We start from the raw sequence: 15,287 nt of genomic DNA on the forward strand, positions 1-15,287 counted from the left end.
TGTCAAAAGGAAGGACTTCACATTGCCTGTGGTCTTTAAGGTAATACACCACGACGGTTTAAGAGTCATGAAATGCATCGCAATAGCCTTGAAGTGGAGAGGTTAAAGTGGAGGAGAGAGAGAAAGAGAATGGGGGACAGAACGCTTCTCTCGTCGTGTGCTAGCGTCTTTTTCTCTGCGCCAAGGTCAGCGAGGCTGAAGAGGAGGCAGCGGCTGTCTGCCGCTACAGGAATTGTAATCAATTCTTACATTTCAAGGGGAGCAAAATCTGAACAAGTCGCTCAAAGGAAGATAGATGAGAGAGCACAGCCACAAACACACAGATCAATAAAATTCATAGCACACAGAAAAAAAAACAATAAATTACAATTTTAATCAATGATCTGTGAAGGAGATGTACAGAGACATGCTGCAGTAAATTTGCCCTTAACCATTGCGAAATGCATAAGCATTATTCAGAAAAGCCGGGGAAGAGGCTGTTTGTGGACTTCTCTTTTTGAAGTGCCAACATTGCACTTCCATGACTCCACTATTTATCTGTCTATGTGTGTGGGAAGTGAAAGTAAGGGAACATAAGGAGGAATACATTGGGACTTTGTACAATCTCAACGAGATGTGCAGGCTTCCAATTAGAAGCTAATAAGATAAATAATAACTGTAATTGTGTTCTATCATGCTGTGTCTGAGCATCTCTGACTGGATTTTCACAATGGGATATGGGGCAAAAGAGCAAAGTTGAAAGGAAATTTTAGAAATAGTAATTCTCATTTCAGTCAGCATGACGGGCTACATCTTCTGATCCCAGTGCTTTCTAAGTTTGATAAGGTGAGAATACAATCTCAGTGCCACAAAACATCTAGCTCCTTTATCCCTGTCTGTGCAAATTATGTGAAAATGTGCAGTTGTTGAAATGTAGCCCTATTTTCCCCCCAAAAGCCTGTAAAATGTGGGTGGCATTCCACAAATCTCTCCTATAGATATTCTGACAGGGCTTTAATGCCACCAGTAAAACTTTTCAAAGTCACAGAGCTTCCAGGAGGGGGTCGGGGGTCTTCCGCTCAGCTGGAGAGGCAGCCACACAAAGGTGGAGCGAGCCGCTATCAGTCCCTTTGAGATGATAATCTGCGAGATCGCTCTTGCAGCGACAAACGGGGCCACGGAGACTGCCATCTTTACATTACTGAGAAAAGGCCAATGCCGACTGACAGCTACAAATGAGCCCCGCTCCTGAGCCTAGACACAATCACAGCCATCTAAACCCACACTGACGTTTTAATCCTCCCGAAATAACCTACGCTGAAATTCTCCCACAGAGGCAATGAGAAAGGGTGTGTGTGTGTGTACGCGTGTGTAAAAAAGCAAGAAATGGGAAGAGAAGTGCAGACATGGAGAAGGATGCTTGTGTGAATAAGGTTTCTGTATGAATGCAACTGTGATTCTAGATCAGTTTACACTTAACAAGGGAGTCCAATATGTTGAATAGTATGAAGTGAGTAATTCTATTTCATAACAATGACATGCATCACAATAGTTAATATTTCTGGGAACAAGATTGGAAAGAAACAACAGAAAAACAAAGTAAACTTGAATGTTATTTGGCCCTAAATAGAGATTGCACAACTGCAGAATATTGGAGTACAGTGAAAGACTGTAAATTAAGAAGACAAATGACGAGGTACAGACTGAGCAATCATACTCTGACTATAGAGACGGGCAGATATCGACAGCACTGGCTGCCCAAAGAGAGCCGCATCTGCCCATACTGTACCCATGGGAAAGTGGAGACAGAGCAACACTTCCTCACCAGCTGCTATAACTATCAAGACATTAGAAAGAAATTTTATCCCAAATTTGAAACTAGGGATGCACCGAAATGAAAACACTGGGCCGAAGGCCGAAGGCCGAAGGCCGAATACCGAATACGGTTTTTCGAGTTTGTTTCCCCATGTATTTTGCCAAAATTGTTTTTTCACCATTGCATAAATTAAAAAGCCAAAATGTGCTTTTTACCGTTTTGTCTTGCTTTTCAAAAAAAAAAAAATCAATTACAAAACAACAATTTAAAAATATTTAACACTGAACATTTTTAACATTCTAGCAGACACTATACCAACAAAGCACAATTTAACTTAAAATTAATAAGTTAGTAAAATAATATTTTTTGGCCATCAGACCCCCTTCTTGAATCTTGAATTTTTTTTTTTTCTTTTTACTGTACAATTAAAAGCAGCCTTGCTGAGAAGAGACTTCTTTTAAAACATTAGAAAATATTACAGATCCTAATTTGAACACTATGTGTGAATGTTATAATAAATGTATTAAAACAGAGCTGTTGTAATGATTATTATCATTATTATTGTCTTACTTGTTATTGTATTTTACAGAACAACAGTAAAATTACTTTAATTCTTGCTTTTTCTCAACTTTTATTTTGGCGGAAACGCACAGGAAGACCTCAATGCTTATTTTTGTTGACATCAGATTTATAAATGAGTCTCATTACGAATACGTCGTACCTATCGCATTGTCACATGCCTTGTAAAAATTCATAAAAATGTGACTGAGCAACTGACGACTGATTTTCCTCGCGCTTTGGACTTTGAACCTTGAACCCTGGTTAACAAGCAGATCTGCTGCGAGCTCGTGCAGCGCTGTCAGAATACATGCAATGCGCGCGTGTATTAGAAAACATAACGTTCTGCAGTTTATTTACTAATTGTTTAAGGCCATTTCGCGATTTCAATCATCATACAGTAACCAGTAACAATCACCCCTTCCACTTCTCATTGAAGACCGATGCAGTCCTAAACAGTCTCTGGCTATCGGTGCTTGTAATGATTTTTGCGTCTTTCTCCGACAGTTTAAATGCTTCCACCCTGCTGACTTGTGTGCTGCATCATAAAGAGTGCGCGCCTCTCACTCTGCGCTGGTTGCTATTTGATCGCGTCATATCATTGTTCGGTACAATTTATTCGGTCTTTTCGCTTATTCGGCCGAACACCGAAAGAGCTTTTTTTGCTATTTTCGGCTGAATAATTTCGGTTGCCGAACATTCATTGCATCCCTGTTTGAAACACTTTGCCCTGACTTCAAAATGTTAAAGAAGAAAACACAACTTCAATATTTATTAGGTGAAAAACAATATTGTATCTTACTAGCAGCAAGATACATTGATGCCCGTCACAAAAAGTGGAGTCAACAAATCAGTGATGCGCCCACAAACACACACACACAGACACACACACACCACACTCAATTTAAAATTTTTCATTGAATTATAGAATTCATAGAATTGATTTGTTCCATTTTATTTAATTATATATGCGTGCATTTATTTATTCATTCATTCATTTATTTATTTATGTATTTTCTTTTAATACATATTTGTTCTAGATTCAATGTAAACACTATGCTTTGGCAATACATTGTAACAATTGTCATGCCAATAAAGGACATATTGAATTGAATTGAATTAAATTGAGAGAGAGAGAGAGACAAAGAGAGAGTGAGAGAGAGAGTATCTTACCTTACGTCTACATGCTTAATACTTTTTATATATTATTATTATTATTATTATTTTTCTTTCTCTTAATACATATGTGCACTATTTGTAAGCAGCCCAGCTGCAATTGCTTTGGCAATACAAATGTATAGTTTTTTTTCATGCCAATAAAGCACACTTAAATTGAAATTGAAAAAAATTGATTGCTGCAGCACCAAAATATTAGTCACCAGTTAAAACTGTAACATTCTGATACTGCAGCAAACAAAAATAATAGCCCAAATCTTTCTTCTTTTATTGCAGACATGGAGAAGGATGCTTGTGTGAATAAGGTTTCTGTATGAATGCAATTGTGATTCTAGATCAGTTTATACTTAACAAGGGAGTCCAATATGTTGGATATTATGAAAGGAGTAATTTTATTACATAACAATGACACGCATCACAATTGTTAATATTTCTGGGAACAAGTTTGCTGCAACACCAAAATATTGGTCACCAGTTAAAACTGTAACATTCTGATACCGCAGCAAACAAAAATAATAACCCAAATCTTTTTCTTTCATTGTTTGCTTAGAACACAGAAAGCAGCAGGTATTTAATATGAGGCCGCTGTCACTCTACCTAGGCTAATGCATAGATCCCATACACTGACACACAACCGATTTTTCCCAATTATCCATATATGCAAATACTCACCAGAACAGGTATTTTGACATAATTTTGTATGTATTTGACCATTCATCCGCAAAAGCTAACTCAAGATAACTCAATTTCCTACTTGCAAACACCAAGCCACAAGTCAGACAGCACGTTAAGCCCTGTGCCCCTAATACATTACCAAAACTGTTTATAGTACAAGAGTAAACACAAATGTCCATAAAATCAAATCAAAAACTGATAATATGCAAAGCACCATGCACCTCAACTGACGCCACAAGCAACAAGCAGGTCAAAGCTGCGCGTGCACAACTCTACGTGATTATTAGTCACAAATGACTAAATGTAAACAGCCAAGCAAAATTGCACGTGGACGAGTTCTCACTATTTACACTCGATTTCTCACTCCCAAAGGCAAATAAAGTGTAAAACACATACCTTTAAAGTTTCATGACTTCCGTGATGCTTCATTTTTTCTGCAAAAAAAGTTGATGTGATGTATCAAATAATATCGGATTCCAAACTTTCACAACCTGTCTCTCCAATTTCCGTCCATATTTGATTATTAATATGCATGAATAGTGATCCAATGAGATTGCCATATGGGCGGGGCAACCTGACGCGACGACATTGATTATTTTTTATTATTTTATTATTTATTTATTTATTTGGACAAAAAGTGACAGATGAATTTATGCGATGACACAGCAGACTCTGTCAAACAACAAAACATACGAGAAGTGAAACCTTTTAAAAGTTTATATTTTGTTTGTTTCCTTAACAATACACAATTATATGGATCGTTGCAGTTTTTCATTTGTGTTCAGTATTTTCTCTGCTGTCCTGTGATCAGAACTGACCTGTGACCCACCTGTTGTGAACAGTGTTGGGCAAGTTACTTCCAAAATGTAATACATTATACTTTCTTTTACGAGTCTCTCGATGCTGTCAGAAATTATCACAAATAATTGTACACACAGGAAATTAAGAAATATGACACAAATGACAAATGCGTGCATATTATGAGGAGGAAAAGATATTCAAGAGTGTCGAGGGAGGACTTAAGCAAACTCATTGTGATTTACTAGGGCATTTAGTACATGCAGGAACATTTTGCCTGGAACACAAAGAGGAAAGGGAGGAATATGAATGTTTGGGGTATTTAATGTTACAATTGGTTGGGAAACATTGCTATTTGTATCAGAGGGTTTTTTCATGTGTTTATAGCTTATTATATTATTATGTCTGTCCCTTAGTGGCACATTTTAAATAACATTTTATATTTGCACAGAGAACAAGCCTGTTTTCCTTGTCGATAATATGCTAGGGAGTATTTTGTTTAAAATCCACTTTGCTTCTGGCTTGATGTTCATAGTAATTTGTTGTGATGACAGCATATCATTTTTCATTCTTTAAATATTGCAGCATTTTCATCATTCAGAGGCTTCCTGTACTCATCTCAATCTCTCCGAGCGCTAGTGGAAAAAGCATCACTAGAGGAATACAGTAAATCAAATACTTTTTATTATAAAACTTTCAGTGAAAATATTAAATATCACACTTGCAGTGTGCTATTATAAAGAAAGCTCCTCTCCAGACAACACTGTAGCCCAGGAACTATTTTTGACATAATAAATTACACCCTTTTTCAATTCAGACAGTGATGAAAGACATTTGTACAACATACGTAAGATCACAACAAGGCTAAACGATGTATTTTTCTATTTGTTCGTGATTAGGAACACTTTTAAAGTCAAATAATGAACAAATGAAACACACTGTGAGACCAAGAGTTCACTAATGGAGATCCAGAAGTTATACAACTAATAAACGGAAGTACTGTTTAAAATGGTTCAGGAAAAAAGGACAGAGCACCCTGCAGTGCAACATCTACTTTTAAAAATGACCTTTTGCACTTATTAGTGTATGCAAATATCCCTTCAAGGGGTTGGGGACTGTTAATGAAGTGTTTGGAAGGAAATGAGGACAGAATGAGTCCTTCTGCTACACCTCATGTGCCATCTGCTCCAATGTTTATTGTCAGAGCAGGACCATCATACCTGAACCCTGGGAAAGGATTACTAAGGTGAGACTCCACTCTTCGGTTAAGCACAAAATAGTGGCCCAACAACTGCAGCAAACAGAAAGAGATGAAGAGCACTAACAAAGTAACCTGAGATGAGGTCCCAAGTCCTGAGAGGCTTGGGTTTGTTAGCTTCTCTTCCTCCTGAACATGACACTCACTCCTGCACACTAATTGGTCCCTACAAAGTGACTGAGAGCAACCTACTCTACTCTCTCTGACACACATCTGGGACGAGCTCATCCCTCTCGCACACCGCATGAGAGACAGCGCTGCATGAACCGCAGACAAATTTCACACACATACTGGCAGTCATACACAAACTTAGTTCATTCGCCAATGGACCCACTATATATTTCAGCAGAAGCACTGATCTTCATTAATGATAAATCCATCTTGTCTGCTTTAGTCTTCTGTGGCGATCAGACGGGATTGTGACTCAACCTTACAGGTTACACGTTTCACAGAGAAAACTGATGCATGTTAATGTGTATTAAAATCAGAAGCCTGAATGGTAGAGATGTGGATGCTCTCATGACAGGAGGAAAAGTTGAAGTTAGTTCATATATATACAAGAACAGAGTGTTTTTTTTATAGTGAACTAATAAAATATATGTTTAATTATTTTGTGAAAAAAAATTAGAATGTGTGCTGCACTTCTTATTGCACCAAAAACACTGATTCAGCACATTCACTGATTCAAACTAAAGCAGTCATGTAAAGCAGGCGGTATTAAGGTGTGGTCACATTTACCGTTGTTCAGCAAATTCCAGTCATTTCAATAGGAATCCATGCGATCAAAACTTTTGCTTGAGGAAGAATGATTTCCCCATGCAGATTTTATAAAAGGTTCAAGTTTTGAAACATAGATTTGTTGCGTTGACCAACAAATAAAGTTGCTTGGTTTGAAAGTGACTTCTGTGTGAGCTGTGCTTCATATATCACTACACTACTAACATTAGACAAGGGACAATTTTGATGCAAAATTTCACTACAATTTCACTAATGTGACCACACCTTTAGACTAAACGATTACAGGCTGAAGAGCTGTTGCCTGTGAAAAGTACTGTTTTTAAAATTAAGATAATAATAAAATCACAGTGGCTATAGCTAAACTCTTCCTCCAACAAATGATGAACAGTTGTTACTGATGTTTGTCTTGCCCCTGGTTTCCTCTGATTGGCCCACTGTTTTGAAACTGACATCTATGAGCTGTGCTGTGTCAAACGTTCAACTTCTCTTAACTCGACACTTGTCTTAAAAAAAGCACTCACATGCAAGAGGTTAAAAAAGCAGCAAGACATGAAGCAACGGACAACCATCGAGAACATGTATACATAGATGAAATTATTAAAAAGCAGTGCAGTGGAACACTGTGTGAATCATCCCTCAGTTCTGTACAGATCTGCTGGTAAACATAGAGTCTCATGGGTTCACCTAGAGCTCAAAGACTTGACCGAAATTCTACAGTACTTCATATGAGCACAGTCACACCAGTGTTCATCTGGTGGTCTTCAATGTAGCATACAAATGAACTGATGATGGAAGTCTCTTAATGGCTTTAACCTCTGGTCACGTCTCCAATCATAAAAGAACAAGCAGAGATATTTACAATATAAAAGTTTTGCAGATTGGTTATTGAAGAACCACAATTCTAGTTATGATACACCACTGATGAAGCCAGAACCAGGTGCAGTTTTCCAATGTACAGAGTTTCTCGAGTTCCTCGGATACCAGGCTCTCATTATCTCTCAAGACATGGTCCAGTGGAATGCCTCTTTACCACATCTCGCAAATATCAACTTGCTATACTCCATAGTGGTTATCTGTAGGACAATGATTTACAGATCTCAGAGTCAGTGAGGAGGCTCATGGGAAGGTCTTCTGCTTTACTGTCTTTTGGCGGAGCAGGACTTGCAGCATTGTTGACCATAGAATTTGTGATTGCAAACACCATGCTGAGGCACCAGATGACACCAGCTGAAGAAGTCGATGCAAGGCTGGTTTTCTGTTAATGGAAAGACACATAATGACTATTATTTATTCTAACCCTTAAAAACAACAGTGCTAACACAAACACTCAGTGTTTTTGTAAGTGCTGTGTACTCTGAATAGAGACATTGTGGGGATGTTGCAAAGCACTTGGAAATACTGCACCGGCATACCGATAAGGACCTGACCTGCGCTCTGAAGGCCCTCACACTCAGTTCTCCCATGAGAATAAGCAATTATACACACACAGACTTCTGTTCTCTGTGGAGGAGAGATCTTTATGTTTTCATTATCATTATAAATAAGCTGTGTACAGTACATGCCGATTATGATTCGTTCATTTAAATTATGTTTAAATGACTGTTTAATCACACAATGTATTTCAGTTTCTTATTTAAATCATGGCAGACAGTCATTTGACCTACCAATGTGATTCCAAATCAGCAAGTAAAAAGTGCATTGTTTTTCCCACTACATAATGAATAAGTGTAAACACCACTGATGTTTATCAAGCTTGATAATTGCATATGATACATATGTAAACAAAGCAACAACAACAATTAACACTGTGGCTGTGGAAAATATACATGCATTTATGCAACTGGCAGATGCTTTATCTAAAGCAATATATTTTATCAGTATATGTTTCCTGAGAATCCAGCCCATGACATTACTAACTTCATGCTCCACCAGCTGAGCTACAGAACAAGATATGAGAGTTCATAACAAATAAACATTCAGCAGAATGTCATAACCAATGAACATTCAGTGGTAAGCCCATTCAGGCATTACAGGTACTGTTGAGTGAGATAAGAGTTGAGGGAAAAGTTGGAATGGTGTAGTGTTCAAAACTCAGGGATTGCAACCAAAGGTTGCTGGTTTGATCCATGAGCCAACAATCAGTTTCCTGGTTGTGTTCTATAACTGCAAGGAAGGGAGGGAACTAACAATGAGAGTAGATTAGCTTCATTTCATTTCTTATTGTGAAGACAGTCTGGTCATGCAGATTTATGTACAACTTGGAGAAGATCAGGCCATTCATACTTGAATCTGCAGCACAACTCCTTATCTAAACTCTTTTAACCTCTAGATTATAATGCGTTTCTAGCCGACTGGCCCACATGCCCAACAAAACCTCTGCAAATGATTTAGAATACAACTCACACTTCACTTCTCTTTGTCTCGTTTCACTGGCAGCCCATTTCAGCTCAAGACACTGATAACTACACGAAAAAATAATCTCAATTTCACTATTCCATTTCAATTTCACTTTCTTCTCAGTTCTATTCTGAACAGATCTTGTACGTTTGTATTGAAGCACATCTCATGTTAATACCTCTTTAGGATAAATTGCTATGTAGTATTGCCTACAACACCAGAGTCTTGGGTTTGATTCTCAGGAACACACAAACAGATAACACACTAGCTGTGATAAAATATATACACTAAAGTCCAAATAATTAGGGGTCAGAATCATTCAGAAATCATTCTAATAGGCTGATTTGGTGCTTAAGAAACATTTCTTATTAGTATCACAGCTGTGCTGCTTAATGTTTCTGTGAAAACTAAGACACATTTTTTTTAGGATTATTTAATAAAAATAAACTTTAAAAGAGCATTTTTTGTAACTTATAATGACTTTACTGTCACTTTTGAGCATCCAAGATGAAAAAAAATTACTAATTTCTTAAAGTCTCACCGACCTCAAACATTTGAACAGTAGTGAACATTGGACTTAAAGGGATAGTTCACCCAAAAATGAAAATTTGATGTTTATCTGCTTACCCCCAGGGCATCCAAGATGTAGGTGACTTTGTTTCTTCAGTAGAACACAAATTATGATTTTTAACTCCAGCCGTTGCAGTCTATCAGTCGTATAATGCATGGCAATGGTAACAAAATCTATGAGAGTAAAAAAAAACATGCACAGACAAATCCAAATTAAACACTGCGGCTCGTTACCATTGCCATGCATTATACGACTGATAGACTGCAACGGTTAAAGTTAAAAATCATTATATGTGTTCTACTGAAGAAACAAAGTCACCTACATCTTGGATGCCCTGGGGGTAAGCAGATAAACTTCAAATTTTCATTTTTGGGTGAACTATCCCTTTAAGTATCTTCTAAATCAATAAATGAAAATGTAAAGGTAAACCAGCTTGTACCTTTAAGTGTAGGTGAGGGAGGTGGGACAGGGGCTGGGATTGGACCAGGACAGAAATGTGTATTGCAGGCCCGTGTGCTTATGGGTCTCTGATGAGGTAAACAGCCCACTGACAGACGCCCTTGTCTCAGACACTGAACGCTACGTGTCTGCACCCCACCACCACAGGACACTGTGCACTGAAAGACACAGGACAGTAAGATTAGATGTCTAGCAGAATAGAAACAGAACAGAACCCTGATTGGTTGTGATGAGCTAGTTGCGCATACCTGCAGCCAAGGAGAGGAGTACCAGCCCAGAGTCACGGAAGCGCCGCCCCTGTCTGGGCCAGGCTGGAGGAGCTGGGGAGGTGGGGGCTCTGGGCAGGGGCCATTATTACAAGCTTGTTGAAGGTCTGCTTGGGGTTTGTGGAGGTTCCTGCACCTCCTTGCAGGGAACTCTGTGTAGCCTCCTTGGGAGTCTTTCTCCCCACATTGTAGCTCTTTTCTCTTTACTCCTGCTCCACAGGAGGCCGAACACTGCATTAAACAACCGTGCAATCAGATAATAAGGTACTTAAATAAATATATACACACACATAAATATTCCTGACCCCTCGCTACAAGATCAACTTGTTCCTCCATAGCAACGGGTTAACAATGCTGTTAGTTTGGAGGAGAGAGATACTGAAGTGCAAATGCAGAATGGAAAGTGCCACTTAGCTGTCTGGAATCAAATGCTTGTTTTTGAATAAACATCGTAAGGCTGGAATACACTAAACAACTTTTTAAATCTAAAAAGTTTTTTAATAAAACTAGTAATCAAACACTTGCTGTCTTTGTAAATGGCTGCAGAGGAAAAACTGCTCATCATACGACTGAGGATCACAAATGGAACGACATTGGAAAGACATGAGGGTGAGTAATTAATGAGAATTTTCATTTTGGGGTAAGTGAATAACAAAAAAAGAACTTTGCTATGGCCTAAATGGCATGTATGCTGCCTGGATATGGATATAACTTAGCATTGTGAGATTTCCATGGAAATGTCTCTTTAATATGCACATGAATTATTCTTCATTAGGGCTAAATGGGTGAATATATGTGTATGCTACATATGCACTGTTTGCGTGAGCACTTCTACATAACCTTTGATATTCCTATGAGGGGCCTTACCTCTCCCCAGGCGGTAGTTATCCACTGAAGACGCTCATTCTTGGGGCAGCGGCTCAGCACACAGGTCTCCTGGGCTTTGGGCTTCAGGTGTAATTTACACATGCTGTCAGGCACCACCACAGCCCTGGCACCTGGATCGGTGCTCCTGCAGAAAACACTGCGCTTCTTCAACCCTCGTCCACAGGTCTTAGAGCACTAGAGAGAAGAAAGGAAAGAAAGACAAACACGGAGAGAGAGAGTTACCCTCATGTGGTCTTTGAGTTATGTTAGTTTAAACATTGTAAAGGTCACAGTGGCATGCAGTTCACCTCAAACAACAGTTGATATGAACTCTGGAGACAGGCGGTGCGAACTCAACCTGACCTTTAGGAGGAATTCAGTCAATATCAACTACTACTGCAAAATCTTCTCAAAGATTTATGATTTAACATATTACATAAGATTAGACTGAAAAAAAGGTTAAAGAATTCAGCATTGCTGCTAATGATGAAATGAACTCTGGCAACATGTTTCGACATTCTCTGGCTTCTGTGTGTGTACTTGGAAACTTAAAGTATACACAAGTAGCAACAGCAAAAGTTATTAAAAAATATTAGATTAAACCATGTGTGAAGTAGTCATTTATCTAAATGTACACTTTCCAGCATCACTAAAGTTTCAGAGAGGACACTTTTAGAAGTCCAATATATGCAGAACAGATTCTTAATGAAAGCAATGCAACAGTAAGACAGATGGAGCACAATGTGCTACATGTGCAATAACAGCAGGGGGCAGTAGTGTTCCAGCACTGATGTGACATACAGAACGGTTTCCATTATGTTGTTCTGGGCATCTCAAGCCTTCACCTCATATTTCGGTCACTTTTCAAAATTTAATATGCCCGTGTTGTAATTTAGGGAAGGATTTCTATAAAAGGGTATATAACAGAATTTCAGAAACATGTTCTGGTCAAGCTTAGACAACTAAACTTTATTCATTATAACTTATTTTCACAATGGCAAGCAAATGAACAGGACCAAAATAAAGAGCTATTTTTTTTTTTTTTTTTGGCCTCATGGAAGGAAGGAGAGTTAGCTTACATTAGGTTTAAGAGGTTAGGTTTTTAGAGGTTACATTAGGTTTGAGAGTTAGCTAACATTAGGTTTAATGTACATGAGGCTGACTTGAAGTTAATTAAAAAATTTAAAAAACATCTTTTACATTTATATTACATTTTTGACACTTATTTCTGTAACTTTATCAAACAGGATGGAATGTTTTAAAGCGAGACAAACCAATTAATACCACAAAACAAGACAAAATGCACTGCTAGTGCTCTTAAGGACCTGGCTTTTGTTAATGTGGGATTTTACAAAAGAATAGCAGAATCTGCATGAAATATTTTGTACTACGACTATTGTGTTTCATACATGACTTTAAACGTTGAGAGTCCGTATAATTTTTATTGTTTTTGAAAGAAATCTCTTATGCTCACAAAGGCCACATGTATTTGTTTAAAACTACAGTAAAAAGAGTAATATTGTGAAATATTATTACAACTTTATTTATTTTTTTTTTTTTTACATTTTAATTTATTCCTGTGATGGCAAAGCTGAATTGTCCGCAGACATTATTTCAGTCTTCAGTGTCGCATGATCCTTTAGAAATGATTCAAATATCCTGATTTGCTAATCAAGAAATCACATTATTCTTATATTTCTTATTATTATCTGTGTTAAAACCATGAGTTTCAATTTGAGTGGTTGAGCTGCTTAATATTTTTGTGCATATGTGAATTACTATGTTGAAATAGTAAAGACATTATTATAATGTTGCAAAAGATTTCTATTGACTTTAGTTGCACACGTCATGATGACATCTTATTAATTCCACTGTAGGTTGCATGTTTATGCAAACATACCTGTGACCAGGAGCCGGTGCTCCACTCCGGTGGACATGCCTGTGTGTTGCAGGGCTGTAGTTGGGCCGGAGCCATTACTGGACATAAGGAGTGAGCCGCCACCTCCTCCCGCTGGTATGTCACCTTCCTCATGCAGCGGATGTTTCGCGTCTGCTGCCCACCTCGACATGTTCTACTGCACACTCCCCATTTACCTGTCGTCCAACTGTCAAGACAAACAACTTGACCTTCAGACATGAACCTCGTGTTTGAACGTTTCAGCACATTTTAACATGGAAGAGAACATTCTACACCCATATGGCACAGACATGTGAGACGCATACACACACATAGAGCTTTCTTCAAACAAATCTACATAATGTGATGATTATTAGATTATGACAATATGATTACTCTGTAAACCACATGATGGAAAGACTAATGAAGAGACCACATACATGTGTCTGCACCCACCCCACCCCACCCCACCCTCTCTTGTGGGCTCACATGGGCATATACAAACATGCACTTATCCAATAAGTTGAAGTTTCCAGCCTAAGAATTGGAATGTTAGAGACGCATCAAGAGAGTTCATAAATACGATTTCTAATTCTGCAACATGCACATTACAAAATACCATTCCAAGGTTCTGTAATAGATTAATCAGTTTCACTACAGCAGTATGATTAACAACAGTTGGAATGCATCAATGTCTTCCTTCTGAATACTCGTAAAATATGAGTGCTTCCACACATTATTTGTGAAATTGCAACAGTGCCCCCCTATGGCCAACCATTCAGTTAAAAAAAAAATCAAAGAATATGATTAACAACAGTTGGAATGCATCAATGTCTTCCTTCTGAATACTCGTAAAATATGAGTGCCCCCCTATGGCCAACCATTCAGTTAAAAAAAAAATCAAAGAAAGTTAAAGCTGTGACAGCTTTAATCTTCTCAATGAAATTACTGACAAACACGTACATTAAAGAAGGCTTTTTTGATTATCAGTAAAACGGAGAAAACAAAGACATGACGAACTCACCTAAACGCATTCTGTATATTTGATTTATCAGCACATTAAAACACGGAGAATGAATAACTAAAGCATAAAGAATATACAGAATATGTTATTCAGCACAGATTATCGCAACAAGGACAGTGTTTACATAATGTGTTAAATGTTGGTATGTTTAATTAAACTAATAAATACACTAGCATTCAAATGTCTGGGGTCATTCATTTTATTATTTTTTATTTATTTATTTATTTATTTTTATGTTTCTGACTTTTGGCTCACCAAGGCTGCATTCATTTAATCAAAAACGCAGTAAAAACAGTAATATTGTGAAATGTTACTTCAATTTAAAATAACTTTTCTATTTTGATATATTTTCAAATGCAGGTTTTTTCTCTGACAGTAAAACTGAGTTTTCAGCTTTCATTCAGCAACCGCTTAAGAAATATTTCATATTATTATCAATATTGAAAACAGTTGTGCTGCTTTTTTCAGCATTTCTGTGATGAATAAAAAGTCCATGTATTTCTTTCAAAAATTAAAAAAAATTAAATAAATCCTACTGAACCCAAACTTTTACCGACCCTAAACACTTGTGTAAAATATGTGTCTTCCATCAAATAAGATGTTGTTTTTGTGGACTAAAAGTAATGGTAATTTTGTTAACTTTAGATAATGAATATGGCATGATAAAATACTGACTAAATTTAGAGTGTATTTATGTCAAAAAAACAAAAACAAAAAAACCTGTGTAAAACTCAACACTAGTTGAGGCTCGGTTCCAGTGCTCAGATTGCAACTCTGTCCTTGCTTCTCTTGGCTGTGGATGAAAAGA

The 15,287-nt window shown here is 37.5% G+C and overlaps 1 protein-coding gene across 1 annotated transcript in view; it reads right to left on the minus strand.

The window, feature by feature from the left end:
* Positions 1-5,689: 5,689 nt before the first annotated feature.
* Positions 5,690-15,287, minus strand: part of adamts18 (ADAM metallopeptidase with thrombospondin type 1 motif, 18) — a 62,689-nt gene continuing 53,091 nt past the window's right edge. Inside the window, 5 exon segments of the mRNA XM_016512828.1 lie at positions 5,690-8,253; positions 10,406-10,583; positions 10,674-10,922; positions 11,559-11,753; positions 13,459-13,663. Coding sequence (XP_016368314.1) covers positions 8,135-8,253; positions 10,406-10,583; positions 10,674-10,922; positions 11,559-11,753; positions 13,459-13,663 — 946 coding nt within the window. The 3' untranslated portion in view covers positions 5,690-8,134.

This window comes from Sinocyclocheilus rhinocerous, unplaced genomic scaffold (assembly GCF_001515625.1).
Source record: "Sinocyclocheilus rhinocerous isolate Xijiao unplaced genomic scaffold, SAMN03320098_v1.1 scaffold1347, whole genome shotgun sequence".
Classification (NCBI taxonomy): Eukaryota; Metazoa; Chordata; class Actinopteri; order Cypriniformes; family Cyprinidae; genus Sinocyclocheilus; species Sinocyclocheilus rhinocerous.